Consider the following 20,289-nt stretch of genomic DNA (forward strand, 5'->3'; position numbering starts at 1 on the left):
TCCTTTGCGCCAGGAGCTCTAGGTCGGTGCCTCGGAATATTTACCTCAGTATGGCATCGACCAACTGCTGCCTAGTCAACCTTTCCTCCCTGTCTCTTCGCGCTTTGAAGGCGATAATTTCCCCTCTAATCACGGCCTTCAAGTACATGGAGGGTGAGACTTTCCCATTTTGGTTGTTTTTTGTATATTCACTATGGCCCTGTGCTCGATCAATGACTCCAGAAGCAAGATTTGATGACAATTGAAGGCTTTATTGGACTAGATGTTTCCCCCAGCAGCGCAGGTAGAGAATGCAGCTGCTAGGGAGACACAGGCTCTTATACTCCGCCTTACTGGGCGGAACCAGCAGGCAGGCTTCACCAATGATATTGCTGTCTCAGGTACCTCCCACACCAATGGTCTTACAGCATCAACCTGGGTACCGTAATACCCCTAATACCGACTACCACAGGTCGTGATACTTTCTCGCTGAAGACCTTGTCGGCCAATAGTGCAATGCCCAACCTCCATGTGGAGCGTTGGGCACTGCCTGACTCCAACCTCACCTCCATGTAATGTAGAGCGTGGTTGGAGATTATGATTGCGGAGTATTCCACTTTGACTCGTCCTGGAAGCACCAATTTCCCCAGCACAAAGAAGTCGATCCTAGAGTACACTTGTGCACCGGGGAGAAGAAGGAAACCTCTTTCTCCCCTGAGTGGGTGAGCCTCCAAGGGTCCAGCTGCTCCATAAAACGACTGAGTTCCTTTGCTATGTTCGAGGTCATCCCTGTTTTGGGATTTGACCATTCTGCCCTTGGGTCCTGTACACAGTTAAAGTCCCCCCCCCCCCCCCCCCCCCCCCCCTCCCTCCGCAATGATCAGCTGGTGCTTCGCTATGTCGGGGATTTCCGGCATGGTCTTTTTAATGAATTTTGTGTCTCTTTCTCCCCCACAACCCTTCCACCCCACGCCGGCTCATTGCCATGCTGTTGTTCCTTGCCATGGGCCCTTTATCATTTCCCCTGCTGTCGCCGCTCCAATCCGCACTCCACAACGAACTTGCCTGCCTCGGCAGGTGCTGTGAAAAAGTGTTCCTTGCCTTGGTATGTGACCCAAAGCTTTGTTGGGCACAGCATACCAAAGCGAACGCTGTCCTTGTGCAGTGCTGCCTTCTCCCTGTTAAATTCCACCTGGCATTTGGCCAGGTCAGTCCCAATGTCCTGATATATTATTTTGTGTCCTTCCGAGCTGCAGTTCTTAGACTGTCTGGCCCAGCACAGGGTTCTTTCTCGGTCCTGGTACCGGTGCAGTTTGGCTATTACTGCCCTCGGTTGTTCCCCGGCTTTGGGTTTCAGACGCAGTGACCAGCGTACCCTCTCTATTTCTGTGGGTTGGAGAAAGTCTCCCTTCCCACCAGGTTGCCCAGTATCTGGGCCACGTAGTCCGTGGGGTGCCTGCCCTCAATTCCCTCCAATAGGCCCACAATCCACAGGTTTTGTCTCCTTGAGCGGTTCTCCTGATCCTCGACTTTACCCCTCAGACTGCCGTGTGTCACGATCAACCTCACCACCTCTTTCTCCAATGCCATGATTGATCATTCTGGTCGGTTGCGGCTTTCTCCAAGTCCTTAATGGTTGCCTCTTGGGCTTCCAGTCTCTCCTCCGCTCTGCTCAGGGCAAGCTGTATTTGTGCCAGAGTATCGGGCATGTAATCTTTCATTGCGGCCTGAATGTCCGCTTTTATCTCCAGCTGGTGCACCCTCAGTGCCTTCATAAATGATGCCTTCCAGCAGGCCCCCCACCCGGTGCAGGAGGGGTTTGGTGGTGGCTGTCCTGCCCTTCCGCTCCAGCGAAACTTGCGTTCCGCTGTCTCGTGTGTTGGTTCAGCTCGTCTGATTGCTGCCGTTCCTGGCCACTTCCATTCCTGTTCTAGTTCCACCCCTAAACTGGCTTTTTCAGGGCATTTTTTCCTCTCTTTCTTCCTTCCCCCAGTCTTACTAAGGTTTTGGGAATGTTTTGCCGAGTTTTCTGTCGAGTTTTCGTTACAAATTGGCTATTTTTCGGATCCATGGGAGGAAAGCCACCTGACCTGCGAATACTCAGCACATCGTCGTCACCGGAAGTCCAAACATCCGGTAAGGTTAAGGGGGGGTTGTTGGGTTACGGGTATAGGGGGGAAACGTGGGTTTGAGTAGGGTGATCATTGCTCGGCACAACATTGAGGGCCGAAAGGCCTGTTCTGTGCCGTACTGTTCTATGTTCTATGTTCTATCCTTCATTTTTAATACTACTGCACAAAAATCCCTGAGGCAAAAGCGAAAGGCGCAAGAGTATGACGACAAGAAATACTGGTTTGAGATGGAGGGGAAAAATAGAAAAATAAAATTGACCACAAAGAAGCAAAATTAAAGTTCAGTGGAGGAAGTCAGTGGGAAGGATAAAATGCAAAAGCAGTCAGTAACAGAAAAAACATTGTTCAGAAGAGTGAAATTAAAAAATTAAAAAAGAAAATGGGAAACTATTAACAATCTTTGACTGACGGGCTGTAATATGTGATTTTTGTATAGCAAATCCACTCATGTGGGGTCTCCAGTCATACACTAGGGTAAGAGGATGAACTTTATTTATCTGTGAATTTTTAAAAACATACTCTCAGTACCGAGGTATGGTGAAAAGTTACATGTTAGTACATGGTAGCTCCAGGTACATGTTAGCTCCTGCCAGGAGCTACTATACATCAAATAGTATGTAAAATAGAGGATAAAGATGAAATGTAATAAAAACCTCAATTCATTAAAATAAAGCCCTTACTCTTCATTCTGCTCTAACCTCCAACCACTTTTGCTTGCTTGATCATTATGAGTAGATCGTGCCAATACCGACACACAAGATGCAATCAAAAGAAGGTTTCCCTGAAAGGACACATCTGAACAAAGTAAATTATTTTTAGCTGCTGCTGTACATCACCACGTTCAGGTCAGTGTGGTTTCTTTGGTAAAGGGCTAATCAGGACTATCATCACTCCTGACCCCTGCCTTCCTTCTCCCTGGTGTAAGTGTTCGAGTCCGTGACCTTGCTTGCTTGAGCAAAAACTGATCGATATTCAGCTACCTGCTGATCCCAAGACAATTCCTTAGACTCTCCTTTACCTAAAACATTTCTCCTTCATACTTCTCGGCTCAATGGCTGCTTTCTCTGCAAAACTGTTAATTCGTATATCTTTTAGTCAGACTTCATAATGATTTGGAGTCAGGGAAGAAAGGATTTCTCTTTAGCTCTCAAGTTCTCCTAATTTCTGTGCTAAACTGGCCTCACATCAGATCCTGAAAATTTATATTCAATACACTAAGTTAAGAAGATGACTTCTTCCACAAAATTTCAAACAAAAACAATATAATCTACGGAGAAAGCGATGCATCATAAATAGCCCAAAAGTCAAACTTTGATGAGATATAAATACAGGTGACAGCAGGAAAATAAATTTACCATAGAACACATAGAATTCTGACAGTCCAGAAGGAGGCCATTCAGCCCATCATGTCTGCACTGACCCTCTGAAAGAGCACGCTACATAGGCCTACTCCCCGACCCTAACCACTATGCCACCATGTCACCCTACATTTTCTACGCTAATTTTAAAGAGAACCAATGCATCCCTATTTGGAAAATCCCATTTTACTTTGCACAAAATTCATCCCTAGTTAATTATCCAACTATTTGCTGCTTCAGCTCTGCACATGGCATATTAATGCACTCTTGAAGGCTTTCTCTGGTCAATATTTTTAGGGAATTATCAATGTGAAAATGAAAATGAAAAATGAAAATCGCTTATTGTCACGAGTAGGCTTCAATGAAGTTACTGTGAAAAGCCCCAATGTTTAGAATAATCACTTACAATTTTGCCAGAACTACCAGAGGCAATCAACATGAGCATATTTATGATTCTGCTATACGGAGAACATAGAAATCTTCCCTCAGGTTTGTCACATCGTAATGGGGCCTGTTCTCATTAGCACAGTACAGCTACTGGGCACATCTTACGTTTATGACCTCCGCTTCTCAGGACTGGTGGTGCGCGAGGCTCCGAATCTTGGTCATCATCTCCTTCCTCGTCAGCTAAATGAGTATGAGCGTAATGATAACTGAGACCAGGATGGTTTTTGTATCGCTTGCCGCAGACTAGAGAAAAAGAGGAAGATAAAATGGCAGCACATTAATCCCTTACAATCAAGTATAAATTTTAATCAGTGCTTTTTCTAAAAAAGTTAAGTAGAGTGAAGGATATACAGTATTGTGCATAAAAAAACCACAAAATGGAACTTTAAAACAGGCAAGAAGCAAATCACCCTGCTACAGACTATGCATAGTTACTCACAAACTGAAAAGTACCTTTGTCAGATATTTTTGAGTTATGCTTTTGTTTGTAACTATCTGAAACAGAGAAGAGAAAAAGGAGTGAATTTTACAGAAGACAGACATAAAGGTAGCAGAGCTGAGGGGAGATGAGACACTTTTACCATACGCAAGAGCAAGAGTATCCAAGGAAACATCAAGAGGTAATTTCTACTTATGATGACTGTTTAGCGTTACTTACTGTCACACACATATGGTCTCTCAAGGTCTTCCTGAGTAGTGGAATCGGCTCTTTTTTTACCACCCATACCACGTGTCTGTAAAGAGGGCATAAATTTAAGTGACTGAAATTTAGGACTGGTCAATTTCACAAAGTCAGCAAAACTGCCACAAGGATTTCAGGAATACATTTGCGTGAAAGTTATCAGTGAAGGAATTTATAGATTTTTGCAATTTCAACAATTGATTTGGCGGCCGTCAGTATGGGGACGGCGATGGGATATTAATTTAAGGAGGCAAACAAGAACATTATAGAAGTCTGAAACCTGGCAGCTTAAATATGAGCTTTCCTTTTGGTGTCCTGTCACCAATACGATACAAACTACAAATACAGAAAAGCATATCACTGAAAGTGTCAAAAAATCCCAAGATATATTTATTTAAAAAATTAAGAAACCAGAGTTTAAAATATTACAAGTCTCAGTTACGGACTAGAAGCATATAAAGATATGCACAGTGGCTATCATTGCTGCCTCACACCGCCAGGGACCAGGGTTCAATTACAGCCTTGGGTCACTGTCTGTGTGAAGTTTCCACTTTCTCCCCGTATCTGTGTGGGTTTCCTCCAGGTGCTCCGGTTTCCTCCCACAGTCCAAAGATGTGCAGGTTAGGTGGATTGGCCATGCTAAATTGCCCTTAATGTCAACAAAAAGGTTATGTTATGTGCGGTTACTGGGTTACGGGAATAGGGTGGAGGTGTGTGGGCTTAGGTGGGGTGCTCTTTCCAAGGGCCAGTGCACACTCGATGGGCCAAATGGCCTCCTTCTGCACTGTAAATTCTATGATTCCTTGATTCTATAAATGTTCTTTTCACTAAAAGATAAAAAGACTCATGTTAATCTCGTAACGAAAACAGAAAATACTGGAAATCCTCAGCTGTCTGGCAGCACCACGAGAGCAAACAATAAGTTTCAGGTTGACAGCACACCTGATCTAAGTATTTCCAACATTTTCCTCTTTTATTTCATATTTCAAGCCCCTTTTGTAGCATTGGTAATTCCTTGTTCAGTTAAAATGAAAACATTGAAGGCTCGATTTCCCCTTCAATCTGAACATTTTAATTAAAGTAATTTAATAGCACTTCATTAAAAGCCAAACTTAATAGGCTGGATTCACTGCCACGCCACTTTTCATCTTCGACCTGCCGGCGGGATTCTCCGTTACGCCGGCCGGTCAATGGAGTTTGCCATTGTGGGGCAGCCCAACGCCATTGGGAAATCCCCGGGCGCCGGCAAAATCGAGAATCCCGCCCAATCATTTTTAACAACTATTTGAACTTATTATACAATATTAAAAAGGCAATAATTGCAAGAACAACAATGTTTGCAGTTATTAAAAATTTAGAATTTGGAGTAAAGATATATAAAGATCACGGGCGCGATCCTCCGCCCCCCACGCCGGGTGGGAGTACATCGGGAGGGCCTCCCGACATTTTCACGCCCTCCCGCTATTCTCCCCCCACGCCCGACCCACGCCACGAATCGCCGCTCGCTGTTCTTTACGGCGAGCAGGGATTCTCAGAGGCCGATGGGCCAAGCGGCCGGGCCTTCATGCCCGTTTCAACACGGCAGCAAACACACCTGCTCGCTGCCGTCGTGAAACGGGCACCAGATGCCCGTTTGGGGTATCTGGGGGCCCAATTGGCAGGCAGTACCACGGCCGTGCCAAGGGGGGCATAGGCCCGCGATCGGTGGGCACTGATCGCGGGCCGTGCGTCCGTAACGGACGCACACTTTTCCCTCCGCCGCCCCGCAAGATCAAGCCGCCACATCTTGCAGGGCGGCGGAGGGAAAAGTTGTCCAACCTGCTCGTGCGCGGCTGACGTCATCGGCCGCGTCAGCCGGCGTGACGCTTGACGTGCGGCCTTGACGACCGTCGTCAAGGCCGCACCGCCGTGACACGCGGGGCCGCGCTCCTAGCCCCGCCCGGGGAGGAGAACCAGCCCCGGAAGTGGGCGTGAAGGCTGCCATGGGTCAAACCTGTCCCACAGCAGCCTTTATCGCCCATAGGGTGGTATTCTTCCCCCCCCCCCCCCAACACCGGGTGGGAGAATCGCCTGGACGCCGCCCCGACCCCCGCACGCAATTCTCTCACCCTCCCGAAACCAGCGCCGCGTGAATCACGCCGGGCCGCTCGGAGAAACGCTGCAAACGGTGAGCGGCGATCCTCCAGCCCGTATGGGCCGAGCGGCCACTCTGACACGACAGGTTCCCGCCGGCGCCGTCCACCCCTGGTCGCTGCCGGGGGAACTGTGCAAGAACGCTGGGAGGGCGGCCTGTGAGGGGGGGGGGCTCCTTCACCGGGGGGGGGGCTCCGATGGGGTCTGGCCCGCGATCGGGGCCCACTTATCGGTGGGCCGGCCTCTCCCCCCTGCGTCTACCTCCTTCCGCGGCTGGCCCCAGAACACCGGTGCCATGTTGGTGAGGGGCCAGCGTGCGTAAGAAGTTCCCCGCGCATGCGCAGGATTGAGCTGCCCCAACTGCGCATGCGCGGGTTGGCGCAGCGCCAAATGGGCTCCGCGTAGGGACGCTAGAGTGGTGTGAACCTCTCCAGCGCCATGCTGGCCCCCTGTGGGGGCCAGCCCGGGACCTGTTCAAGCCATCGTGAAACGCGATGCGGGAATACCGCCCAGAATACGGCCCAGCAACAGATGTTTTTAACAATCTAACAATCTAACAATTTAGATTGTTTGGAGACTTGGGCTGAGAGATGGTAGATGGGAGTTTAATGAATGCACTTAGGAAGGTCTAATAAAGGTGAGAAATATACAGTAAATGCAGAACACTTAAGAGCAGACATTGTCAAACTCGGGGCCGTGACCCATGGGTGGGTTGCGGGCGTGTGTCAGGAGGGCCGCAGAGCCGTCCGTCGCGGCGTACCCATCGCACAAATCCGCGTGCAACAGCCGCAGCAGCCGTCTTTTAATCATGCCGGCTACAAGCGGCCTTCAAAATCAGTTAAATAAGTAAAATTAGAACAGATTTTAAAAATTCGGCCTCACTGCACGTGCATGCCCGATCATCGGTGCGCATGCGCAAAACTATGCGCATCGATGGTCGGGCACACATGCGCAGTGCGGGCGCATTTTTTTAATATGGTCGCAGCCTTTTTTTTCCAAGTTCGATAGGCCAAAGGGACCAACGGGACAAAGGGACCATTGAGGCCAAACGGACCCAAAATCATTTCCTCCATTTTTGTCTGCAATAAACAAGAAACAAAGAAAATTACAGCACAGGAACAGGCCCTTTGGCCCTCCCAGCCTGCGCCGATCCAGATCCTTTATTTAAACCTGTCTCCTATTTTCCAAGGTCTACTTCCCTCTATTCCCGCCCGTTCATATACCGGTCCAGATGCATCTTAAATGATGCTATCGTGCCCGCCTCTACCACCTCCGCTGGTAAAGCATTCCAGGCACCCACCACCCTCTGCGTAAAAACTTTCCACGCACATCTCCCTTAAACTTTCCCCCTCTCACCTTGAAATCATGACCCCTTGTAACTGACACCCCCACTCTTGGGAAAAGCTTGTTGCTATCCACCCTGTCCATACCTCTCATAATTTTGTAGACCTCAATCAGGTCCCCCCTCAACCTCCGTCTTTCCAACAAAAACAATCCTAATCTACTCAACCTTTCTTCATAGCTAGCACCCTCCATGCCAGGCAACATCCTGGTGAACCTCCTCTGCACCCTCTCCAAAGCATCCACATCCTTCTGGTAATGTGGCGACCAGAAATGCACGCAGTATTCCAAATGTGGCCCAACCAAAGTCGTATACAACTGTAACATGACCTGCCAACTCTTGTACTCAATACCCCTTCCGATGAAGGCAAGCATGCCTCAACATCCGCCTTGTCCCTCTCCTTTGTGAATACCGATGCAAAGTACTCATTAAGAGTACTCATTCCCTCTTTTGTCTTTGATTGGGCCAATCCTTTCTCTAGTTACCCTCTTGCTCCTTACATACGAATAAAAGGCTTTGGGATTTTCCTTAACCCTGTTAGCCAAAGAGATTTCATGACCCCTTTTAGCCCTCTTTATTGCGCGTTTGAGATTCGTCCTACTTTCCCGATATTCCTCCAAATCTTCATCAGTTTTGAGTTGCCTCGATCTTACATATGCTTCCTTTTTCATCTTAGCTAGTCTCACAATTTCACCCGTCATCCATGGTTCCCTAATCTTGCCATTTCTATCTCTCATTTTCACAGGAACATGTCTGTCCTGCACTCTAATCAACCTTTCCTTAAAAGACTCCCACATTTCAAATGTAGATTTACCCTTAAACAACTGCTCCCAATCCACATTCCCTAGCTCCTGCCGAATTTTGTTTTACTCTGCCTTTCCCCAGTTTAGTACTCTTCCTTTCGGACCCCTCTTGTCCTTGTCCATGAGTATTCTAAAACTTACGGAATTGTGATCGCTATTCCCAAAGTAATCACCGACTGAAACATCAACCCCCTGGCCGGGATCATTCCCCAATACCAGGTCCAGTATGGCCCCTTCCCGAGTTGGACTATTTATATACTGCTCTAAAAAACTCTCCTGGATGCTCCTTACAAACTCTGCTCCATCTACGCCTCCAACACTACACGAATCCTATTCAATGTTGGGGAAGTTAAAATCTCCCATCACAACCACCCTATTGCTCCTACATTTTTCTATAATCTGTCTGCATATTTGTTCCTCTACTTCATGCTCGCTTTTGGGAGGCCTGTAGTAAAGTCCCAACAATATTACTGCACCCTTCCTATTTCTTAGCTCTCTCCATTTTGCCTCAGTGCTCGAATCCTCCATAGTGCCCTCCTTAATCACAGCTGTGATATCATCTCTGACGAGCAATGCAACTCCTCCACCCCTTCTACCTCCATCTCTATCCCTCCTGAAGCATCTATACCCTGGGATATTCAGTTGCCAGTCCTGCCCTTCCCTCAACCAAGTCTCAGTAATACCAATAACATCATATTCCCAGGTACTGATCCAAGCCCTAAGTTCATCTGCCTTACCTACTACACTTCTCGCATTAAAAAAAAATGAACCTCAGACCACCTGTCCCTTTGCGTTCATCATCTCTTCCCTGTCTACTCTTCCCCTGAGTCACAATGAGTTTATTATCTAGTACCTTACTTGCTTTAGTTGCTGCTAAAGTTGACCTCTAACTTCCTAATCTGGTTCCCATCCCCCTGCCACATTAGTTTAAAACCTCCCCAACAGTGTTAGCAAAAGCACCCCCTAGGACATTAGTTCCAGTCCTGCCCAGGTGTAGACCATCCGGTTTGTAATGGTCCCACCGTCCCCAGAACCGGTTCCAATGTCCCGAAAATCTGGACCCCTCCCTCCTGCACCATCTCTCAAGCCACGTATTCATTCTGACTATTCTTGAATTTCTACTCTGACTGTCCCGTGGCACTGGTAGCAATCCTGAGATTACAACCTTTGATATCCTACTTTTTAACTTATCTCCTAACTCCCTAAATTCTGATTGTAGGACCTCATCCCTTTCTTTTACCTATATCGTTGGTGCCTATATGCACCACGACAACTGGCTTTTCACCCTCCCCCTTCAGTATGTCCTGCAGCCGATCGGAGACATCCCTGACCCGAGCACCCGGGAGGCAACATACCATTCGGGAGTCTCGTTTTCAACCACAGAAACCCCTGTCTACTCCCCTTATGATTGAATCCCCCATGACTATAGCCCTGCCAGTCTTTTTCCCGCCCTTCTGTGCAACAGTGCCAGCCACGGTGCCATGAGCCTGGCTGCTGCTGCCTTCCCGGGTGAGTCATCTCCCCCAACAGTATCCAAAACGGTATATCTGTTTGAGTGAGATGACCGCAGGGGACACCTGCACTGCCTTCCTGCTCTTTCTCTGCCTTTTGGTCACCCATTCCCTGTCTCCGTCACCAATTCTAATCTGCGGTGTGACCAACTCACTAAACGTGCTATCCACGACCTCCTCAGCATCGCGGATGCTCCAAAGTGAGTCCATCCGCAGCTCCAGTGCCGTCATGCGGTCTAACAGGAGCTGCAGCTGGACACACTTCCCGCACATGAAGGAGTCAGGGGCATCGGCCGCGTCCCTGAACTCCCACATTGCGCACGAGGAGCATAACACAGGGATCTCCTGCCATTTTTACCCTTTACCTTAACTGACTACAAATATAATATCAAATAATTAATAAGTGAAAGGAATAAAGATTTTACTTACCAATCACAATACTTACCAACACACGAAGAGCTAAATTTCTCCCAGCAACTGCTAACTGGAGCACTTTCCTTACCAGCCAATCAGGTCACTGCTTTGCTGTGATGTCACCCTTCAAGGTAAGTTTTTAAAGAGATAAACTTACCTTCCCAACAACCACGGTTGTTTTTTTTTTGGTTAGAGGAGGGGGTAGGGAGGGAAACACTGAGGAAGTGTTTCGGGTTTAACTGTCACAGGTGAGAGAAAATGGTGGGGCGCAAAGGTCGGCCGGCGTAGGTCGCGAAGGTCGGCCAGCGTGGGTCGCGAAGGTCCCGCCGGGTTGGTCCTGAAGATTGGCCAGTTGTAAAAATGGGTCCCCGGAAAAAAGTTTGAAAAACACTGCCTTAAGAGTATTGACAGGCAGAGTGATCTGTGTATACAGGTCCACAAATCATTGAAAGTGGCAACGCAGGTGAAGAAAATAGTCAAGAAATCATACGGCATGCTTGCCTTCATTGGCTGGGGCATTAAGTATAAAAATTGGCAAGTCATGCTGCAGCACACAACCCGAGGTTGTGGATGCTTTGGAGAGGGCATAGAAGAGGTTTAGCAGGGTGCTTGGTATGAAGGGCATTAGCTACGCTGAGAGGTTGGATAACTCAGGTTTATTCTCACTGGACGATGTCGCGCTGGAATGACGGAGGTTGAGGGGCGACCTGATAGAATTCTACAAAATTGTGAGGGGCATTGACAGAGTGGATAGTCAGAAGCTGTTTCCCAGGGTGGAAGAGGGCAAAATTTAGAGGAGATGTGAGAGGGATGTTTTTGTACACAGAGGGTGGTGGGGACCTGGAGCTCGCTGCCAGAGGAGGTGGTGGAAGTAGGTACAATAGTGATGTTTAAGGGGTGTCTTGACAAGTACATGAATAGGATGGGAATAGAGGGATACAGACCCCGGAAGTGTAGAAGGTTTTTGGGTTAATAATAATAATTTATTATTATTGTCACAAGTAGGCTTCAATGAAGTTACTGTGAAAAGCCCCTAGTCGCCACATTCCGGCACCTGTTCGGGGAGGTGAATTGAACCCACGCTGCTGGCCTTGTTCTGCGTTACAAGCAAGCTGATTAGCCACTGTGCTAAACCAGCCCCGAGACGGGCAGTTAGACGGGCAGCATGGTTGGCGCAGGCTTAGAGGGCGGAAGAGCACTGTCCCAGTACCTTTCTTTGTTCTTTCTACAAAGAGCATAAAAATGTAATATGGCATTCCCCTTTCCTCCATAATTTAGATTAAAATAAGGGGTAAATGCAACTTCAATACAAGATCTGACAAATTTTTAATCTTTGCTTACTTAAGAACTGGTGCAACTTACAAAAAATCCATGGGCTGGGCCGATCAGGCTCCCTGTGAGTCTTGTGCAGTACAAGCATCCCCACTCATCAGCAGGAGACCAAACCGGAATATAAAAACCCCGGCACAGATGTGTACATAAGAGTCTTTGTTCCTCTGTAAGTAAATCTTTTGGTCCTTATGGTTACTGTGCGATCATTTTTATGAACCCAACACTGCCGACAATGATCAGGTGGAGCAGTAGATGGCGCCATTTTTGCTGGACCTGGTCACCTCTAAAGGCCTCTGGAGGCAGTTTCACCTGCCACAGCAATGCCACATTTCAAGAAGTTGGAAGCATTTGATGCAGGTATTGAAGATTAGTCACAGTATGGCAAGCGGATGCGTTATTTTTTCCGGCGCCATTATCGGAGATGAATGCCAGACCATGAGCAGCACGGGCAGCACGGTAGCATTGTGGATAGCACAATCGCTTCACAGCTCCAGGGTCCCAGGTTCGATTCCGGCTTGGGTCACTGTCTGTGTGGAGTCTGCACATTCTCCCCGTGTGTGCGTGGGTTTCCTCCGGGTGCTCCGGTTTGCTCCCACAGTCCAAAGATGTGCAAGTTAGGTGGATTGGCCATGATAAATTGCCCTTAGTGTGTCCAAAATTGCCCTTAGTGTTGGGTGGGGTTACCGGGTTATGGGGATAGGGTGGAGGTGTTAACCTTGGGTAGGGTGCTCTTTCCAGGAGCCGGTGCAGACTCGATGGGCCGAATGGCCTCCTTCTGCACTGTAAATTCTATGATCTCTGAATCTCTTGATGGCTTTTGGAGTGTACACCTTTCCAGTCATAAAGAACGTAATGAACCCATTTGCCCCAGATTCATTGTTGTTCACGGCCCTGGTAGTGCTCGTGGCGTATCATTTCAAGCACAAACCATCAAATCATCCAACGCTACCATTTCAATACAGCTGATCGGAGACCATAATGGAATTTTTGACGCATCTCAGGAAACTCACGGAATTCTGCAAATATGGCGCCACCCGCTCTGAAATGATGCAAGATAAGTTGGTCTGTGATGTCCGTAACACTTCAACCCAGCGGAAGTTGCGCACTGAAGCTCAGCTAGACCGCAAGAGGGCTGGAGAATGACAGGCGATGGAAGTCCTCAGCTTAGGTCACACCGCTGCCTGGAGCTTGGTAAGCTCAGTTCTCCTCCCTGGGCAGAAACCAACCGGGGGTTGGACCGGTGGCCAAGGATCCTGACAACTGAGGATCCCGGCAACCCCCACCCCCTCCACCCCCCATCTAGACGAGGAAGACCTCATATGTTGTGAGACGTGCGGTTGCAGGGAGCGGCATCCACGGGATGATCCGTTCATTCATCGTCCCACCAGGGTTGGCCTCCTACTCCAGTCCCGCACCTTTTTGTGGATCAGCCCATGGATGATTGTCTGCCATTGAACTGCGTTTCACAGTTCAATGGTCATCCATTACTATTTGAGTTGGACACCTGTGGCCATTTTGGTTGTCAGTAGGCACACTTTTGAGAAACTCTGGATGGGAGTGCGGCTCCTGCCATTGCGGGACACCGAAACTTGGTTGGGCCACATACACCGGTGAGCCACTGGCCACAGTTGGGATCACCATAGAGGTTTACGGACAAGAGTCCGCTTGCCTACCCCTGGTCATGGTGAAAGGCCCCACTTGTTTGGCCGTGACTGGCCATAGGCCTCCCCATTGACTGGCAGCAAGTTTTCAGAATGAACTTGGGTGCCCTCAACCGACGTTTTGAAGACCGGGCTGGGGCCATGGCCAAGATCCATATGGACCCTACGACACAACTGAGATATTTTCGTGCTCACCCAGTTCCTCACACACTTCTGCCTAAGGTGGAAGTGGAGCTCGGTTGGCTCGAAGACTTGGGGTCATCCATCCAGTGACGTCTGCAGATTGGGTAGTACTGGTCATCCCTGATTGTCTACCTCTATGGGGACTATAAAATTACAGTGAATAAGGCCTCAAAGCTGGACCAGTATTCAATGCCGTAGATCGAGGACCTTGACGTCGAGTTGGCCGGGGTCACTCATTCATCAAACTCGACATGAACCATGCGTACCTCCTGTTGGTGTTGGATCCAGAGTCTCGAAAATATATAACGGTGAACACACATTTTAAGAGTACACCAGATTGCATTTCGGTGTGTCATAGGCCTGCGCCATTATCTGTGGGTGATGAAGAACATTTTGAAGGACCTACTATGCACAGCGGTTTATCTGGCCGACATATTAATCATGGGAACGTTTGAACAAGACCACATGCATAACTTCGTTGAGGTAAAATTCTTAATGAGTACTTTGCATCGCTATTCACCAAGGAGAGGGACATGACGGATGTTGAGGATGGATGTTTAAATACTCTAGGTCAAGTCGGCATCAGGAAGGGGGAAGTTCTGGGTATTCTAAAAAGCAGTAAGGTGGACAAGTCCCCAGGTCTGGATGGGATCTATCCCAGGTTACTGAGGGAAGCATGGGACAAAATAGCTGGGGCCTTAACAGATATCTTTGCAGCATCCTTGAGCACGGGTGAGGTCCCGGAGGACTGGAGAATTGCTAATATTGTCCCTTGGTTTAAGAAGGGTAGCAGGGATAATCCAGGGAATTATAGACCTGTGAGCTTGACGTCAGTGGTAGGCAAACTGTTGGAGAAGATACTGAGGGACAGGATCTATTCACATTTGGAAGATAAATAGACTTATCAGTGATAGGCAGCATGGTTTTGTGCAGGGAAGGTCATGCATTACAAACCTAATAGAATTCTTTGAGGAAGTGGCAAAGTTAATTGATGAGGGAAGGGCTGTAGATGTCATATACATGGACTTCAGTCAGGCATTTGATAAAGTTTCCCATGGAAGGCTGATGGAAAAAGTGAAGTCGTATGGGGTTCAGGGTGTACTAGCTAGATGGATAAAGACTTGGCTGGGCAACAGGAGACAGAGTAGTGGTGGAAGGGAGTGTCTCAAAATGGAGAAAGGTGACTAGTGGTGTTCCACAAGGATCAGTGCTCGGACCACTGTTGTTTGTGATATAAATAAATGATCTGGACAAAGGTATAGGTGGTCTGATTAGCAAGTTTGCAGATAATACTAAGATTGGTGGAGTTGCAGATAGAGGGGAGGACTGTCAGAGAATACAGCAAAATATAGATAGATTGGTGAGTTCGGCAGAGAAATGGCAGATGGTGTTCAATCCAGGCAAAATGCGAGGTGATGCATTTTGGAAGATCTAATTCAAGAGCGGACTACACGGTCAATGGAAGAGAATTGGGGGAAATTGATGTACAGAGAGATCTGGGAGTTCAGGTCCATTGTACCCTGAAGGTGGTAACGCAGGTCGATAGAGTGGTCAAGAAGGCATACAGCATGCTTGCCTTCATCGGACGGGGAATTGAGTACAAGAGTCGGCAGGTTTCTTTGTTCTTTGTTCTTTGTCATGTTACAGTTGTATAGGACTTTGGTTAGGCCACATTTGGAATACTGTGTGCAGTTCTGGTTGCCACATTACCAGAAGGATGTGGATGCTTTACAGAGGGTGCAGAGGAGGTTCACCAGGATGTTGCCTGGTACGGAGGGTGCTAGCTATGAAGAAAGGTTGAGTAGATTAGGATTTTTTTTGTTGGAAAGACGGAGGTTGAGGGGGGACCCGATTGAGGTCTACAAAATTTTCAAACAAAGAACAAAGAAAATTACAACACAGGAACAGGCCCTTCGGCCCTCCCAGCCTGCACCGATCCAGATCCTTTATCTAAACCTGTCCCCTATTTTCCAAGGTCTACTTCCCTCTGTTCCCCGCCCGTTCATATATCTGTCCAGATGCATCTTAAATGATGCTATCGTGCCCACCTCTACCACCTCCGCTTGCAAAGAGTTCCAGGCACCCACCACCCTTGCGTAATTAACTTTCCACGCACATCTCCCTTAAACTTTTCCCCTCTCACTTTGAAATCGTGACCCCTTGTTTTTTATTAAAATAATTTTTATTGAAATTTTTGAAAAATGTATAACAACAAAACAATAATAATAACAATAATAAACACCCCTCGGACCCGTAACAACGCATACAACGAGCCCCCCCAAACCCCCCAAACCCGATGAACAACAAAATAAATTTAAAATAAATTAAATTAACATAAACAATACCCTGAAGCCCCTCCCGGGTTGCCGCTGCTGCTGACCTACTTCCCTATCGTTGAGCCAGGAAGTCGAGGAAAGGCTGCCACCGCCTAAAGAACCTTTGTACCGACCCCCTCAGGGCGATTTGACCTTCTCCAGCTTAATGAATCCCGGCATGTCATTGATCCAGGTCTCCACGCTTGGGGGTCTCGCATCTTTCCATAGCAACAAGATCCTCCGCCGGGCTACTAGTGACGCAAAGGCCAAAACACCGGTCTCTTTCGCCTCCTGCACTCCCGGCTCCACCCCAACCCCAAATATCGCGAGTCCCCAGCCTGGCTTGACCCTGGACCCTACCACCCTCGACACCGTCCTCGCTATCCCCTGCCAGAATTTCCCCAGTGCCAGGCATGCCCAAAACATATGGGCATGGTTCGCTGGGCTCCCCGAACACCTAATGCACCTGTCCTCACCCCCAAAAAACCTGCTCATCCTCGTCCCGGACATATGAGCCCTGTGCAGTACCTTGAACTGGATGAGGCTAAGCCACGCACATGAAGAGGAGGAGTTCACCCTCTCCAGGGCGTTCGCCCATGTCCCCTCCTCAATCTGCTCCCCCAGCTCCACTTCCCACTTAGCCTTCAGCTCCTCTACCGACGCCTCCTCCACCTCCTGCATCACCTGGTAGATGTCAGACACCTTCCCATCCCCGACCCACACCCCCAAAAGCACCCTATTCCTTACCCCCCGCGGGGGCAGCAAAGGGAACCCCTCCACCTGCCGCCTAGCAAACGCCTTGACCTGAAGGTACCTGAACATATTCCCTGGGGGGAGCTCAAACTTCTCCTCCAGCTCACCCAGGCTCGCAAACCTCCCATCAATGAACAGGTCTCCCAACTTCCTTATGCCCGCCCTGTGCCACCCCAGGAACCCACCATCAATGTTCCCTGGGACAAACCAGTGGTTCCCCCGCAGCGGGGCCTCCACCGAGCCCCCCACTTCCCCCCTGTGTCGCCTCCACTGCCCCCAAATCTTGAGGGTAGCCGCCACCACCGGGCTCGTTGTGTACCTCATTGGAGGAAGCGGCAAAGGCGCCATTACCAGTGCCTTCAGGCTCATGCCTCCGCAGGACGCCATCTCCATCCGTTTCCATGCTGCCTCCTCCCCATCCATTACCCACTTGCGTACCATCGAGACATTAGCCGCCCAATAGTACCCAGAGAGGTTGGGCAGCGCCAGCCCCCCTCCATCCTTTCCCCGCTCCAAAAAGACCCTCTTCACCCTCGGAGTCCCATGCGCCCAAACAAATCCCGTGATGCTGCTGTTCACCCTCCTAAAAAAGGCCTTCGGAATAAGGATGGGGAGGCACTGGAACAAATACAAAAACCTCGGGAACACCGTCATTTTAACGGACTGTACTCTACCCGCCAACGACAGCGGCAGCATGTCCCACCTTTTGAACTCCTCTGCTCCACCAACCTCATAAAATTAAGCTTATGCAAAGTCCCCCAACTCCTAGCCACCTGAACCCCCAGGTACCTAAAACTCCTCACTGCCCTTTTTAGCGGGAGCCTACCAATACCCTCCTCCTGATCACCCGGGTGTACCACAAACAGCTCGCTCTTGCCTAGGTTCAACTCGTAGCCCAAGAAACTCCCAATCTCAGCAAGAATCTCCATCACCTCCGGCATTCCCCCCACCGGGTCTGCTACATACAGCAACAGGTTATCTGCATAAAGTGACACTCGGTGCTCCTCCCCACCCCGCACCAGACCCCTCCACCTCCCCAACTCCCTGAGAGCCATGGCCAGAGGCTCAATTGCCAACGCAAAAAGCAAGGGGACAGGAGGCACCACTGCCTCATCCCACGGTAGAGCCTGAAGTACTCGGACCTCCTCCCATTTGTCGCTACACTCCCATCGGGGCCTCGTACAGCAACCTCACCCATTTAATAAACCCCTCCCCAAACCCGAACCTCTCTAACACCTCCCACAAGTACCCCCACTCAACCCTATCAAAGGCCTTCTCCGCATCAAATGCCACCACAATCTCCGCCTCTCCTTCTGCCGCCGGCATCATTATCACATTTAGCAGCCTTCACACATTAGTGTTCAGCTGCCTCCCCTTCACAAATCCCGTCTGATCTTCATGTATCACCCCCGGCACACAGTCCTCTATTCTAGTGGCCAAGATCTTCGCCAGCAACTTGGCGTCCACGTTCAACAGTGAAATTGGCCTATATGATCCACACTGCAAGGGGTCCTTATCTCGCTTCAGGATCAGGGAAATCAGCGCCCATGACATCATCGGGGGCAAAACTCTTCCATGCCACGTTAAAGGTCCGAACCAACAGGTCCGCATATTTTTTATAAAATTCACCCGGTAACCCATCCGGTCCCGGCGCCTTCCCCGACTGCATGTGGCCAATCCCTCTGACCAGCTCCTCTAACTCGATCGGCGTCGTCGTCCCTCCACCTGCTCCTCCTGCACCCTTGGAAATCGCAGCCTGTTCAAAAGCTCTCCATTCCCCCCCCCCCCCCCCCCCCCCACCCCACCACCGGCGGCTCCGACCGGTACAGTTCCCTGAAGATCCCATTAACCTCTACCCCCTTCTGCACCACATTCCCACCCCTATCCTTCACTCCACCAATCTCCCTAGCCGCGTACCGCTTGCGGAGCTGATGCGCCAGCTCTCCATATTCGTAGACCGCTCCCTGCGCCTTCCTCCACTGTGTCTCCGCCTTTCTGGTGGTCAGTAAATCAAACTTAGCCTGCAGGCTACGCCGCTCCCCCAACAATCCCTCCTCCGGGGCCTCCGCATACCTCCTATCTACACTCAGCAGCTCCCCCACCAGTCTCTCCCTCTCCCTCCTCTACCCCCTCTCCCTATGGGCTCAGATGGAAATCAGCTCCCCCCTAATCACCGCCTTCAGAGCCTCCCACACCATCCCCACTCGGACCTCCCCAGTATCATTGGCCTCGAGGTACCTCTCAATACATCCCCGGACCCTCCTGCACACCTCCTCATCAGCCAACAACCCCATGTCCAAACGCCAAAGCGGGCGCTGGTCCCACACCTCCCCCATCTCCATATCCACCCAATGCGGAGCATGGTCCGAAATCGCTATAGCCGAATATTCGGCATCCTCCACCCTGGGGACCAGCCCCCTACTCAGGACAAAAAAAATCAATACGGGAATAAACCCTGTGCACGTGGGAGAAAAAAAGAGTACTCCCGAGCCCTCGGCCTCCAAATCCTCCAGGGAGCCACCCCTCCCATCTGGTCCATAAACCCCCTTAACACCTTGGCCGCCGCCGGCCTCCTGCCCGTCCTAGAACTAGAACGATCCAGTGGGGGATCCAGCACCGTATTGAAGTTCCCCCCCCATGATCAGGCTCCCTGCCTCCAGGTCAGGAATACGGCCCAACATACGCCTCATGAAACCAGCATCATCCCAATTTGGGGCATATACATTTACCAACACCACCCTCTCCCCCTGGAGCTTACCGCTCACCATCACATATCTGCCGCCACTATCAGCCACCACCTCAGACGCCTCAAACGCCACCCTCTTCCCCACCAGGATCGCCACCCCCCGGTTCTTCGCGTCGAGCCCTGAATGGAAAACATGCCCCACCCAACCCTTCCTCAGACGAACCTGGTCTGCCACCTTCAGGTGAGTCTCCTGAAGCATGGCCACGTCCGCCTTCAGCCCCTTCAGATGTGAAAACACCCGGGCCCGCTTAACCGGCCCATTCAACGCCCTCACGTTCCACGTGACCAGCCGGATCAGGGGGCACCCCGCCCCCCTCCCCCGCCGACTAGCCATAGCCCATCGACTGCTCGCCCCTGGCCAGCACCCCCCACTCGGCCCGTTTCCCATGGCGATAGAACCTCACCCCGACCCCCCCCGACCCGCACCAGCTCCTCTCTGGCCATTCCAGTAGCAACCCGGTATCCCCCCCCCCACCCAGGCTAGGACCCCTCCTAGCC

At 49.9% G+C, this 20,289-nt stretch overlaps 1 protein-coding gene across 8 annotated transcripts in view; it reads right to left on the minus strand.

The window, feature by feature from the left end:
• The window catches only part of LOC119955427 (zinc finger protein DPF3-like), a 402,756-nt gene that overhangs the window by 180,908 nt on the left and 201,559 nt on the right, over nucleotides 1–20,289 (minus strand). For 6 of the 8 annotated variants that reach the window (XR_005458471.1, XM_038781601.1, XM_038781583.1 and 3 more), the window contains 3 exons: nucleotides 4,575–4,650; nucleotides 4,370–4,411; nucleotides 4,022–4,159 (listed from right to left, as the gene is read on the minus strand). Coding sequence is in view for 7 of the 8 variants with exons in the window: in XM_038781601.1 (XP_038637529.1) it covers nucleotides 4,022–4,159; nucleotides 4,370–4,411; nucleotides 4,575–4,650 (256 nt within the window). In the remaining variant the exon portion in view is untranslated. The remainder of the gene's footprint in view (nucleotides 1–4,021; nucleotides 4,160–4,369; nucleotides 4,412–4,574; nucleotides 4,651–20,289) is intronic. The other 2 variants (XM_038781620.1, XM_038781592.1) reach the window with 1 other exon arrangement.

Source organism: Scyliorhinus canicula, chromosome 2 (assembly GCF_902713615.1).
Source record: "Scyliorhinus canicula chromosome 2, sScyCan1.1, whole genome shotgun sequence".
Lineage (NCBI taxonomy): Eukaryota > Metazoa > Chordata > Chondrichthyes > Carcharhiniformes > Scyliorhinidae > Scyliorhinus > Scyliorhinus canicula.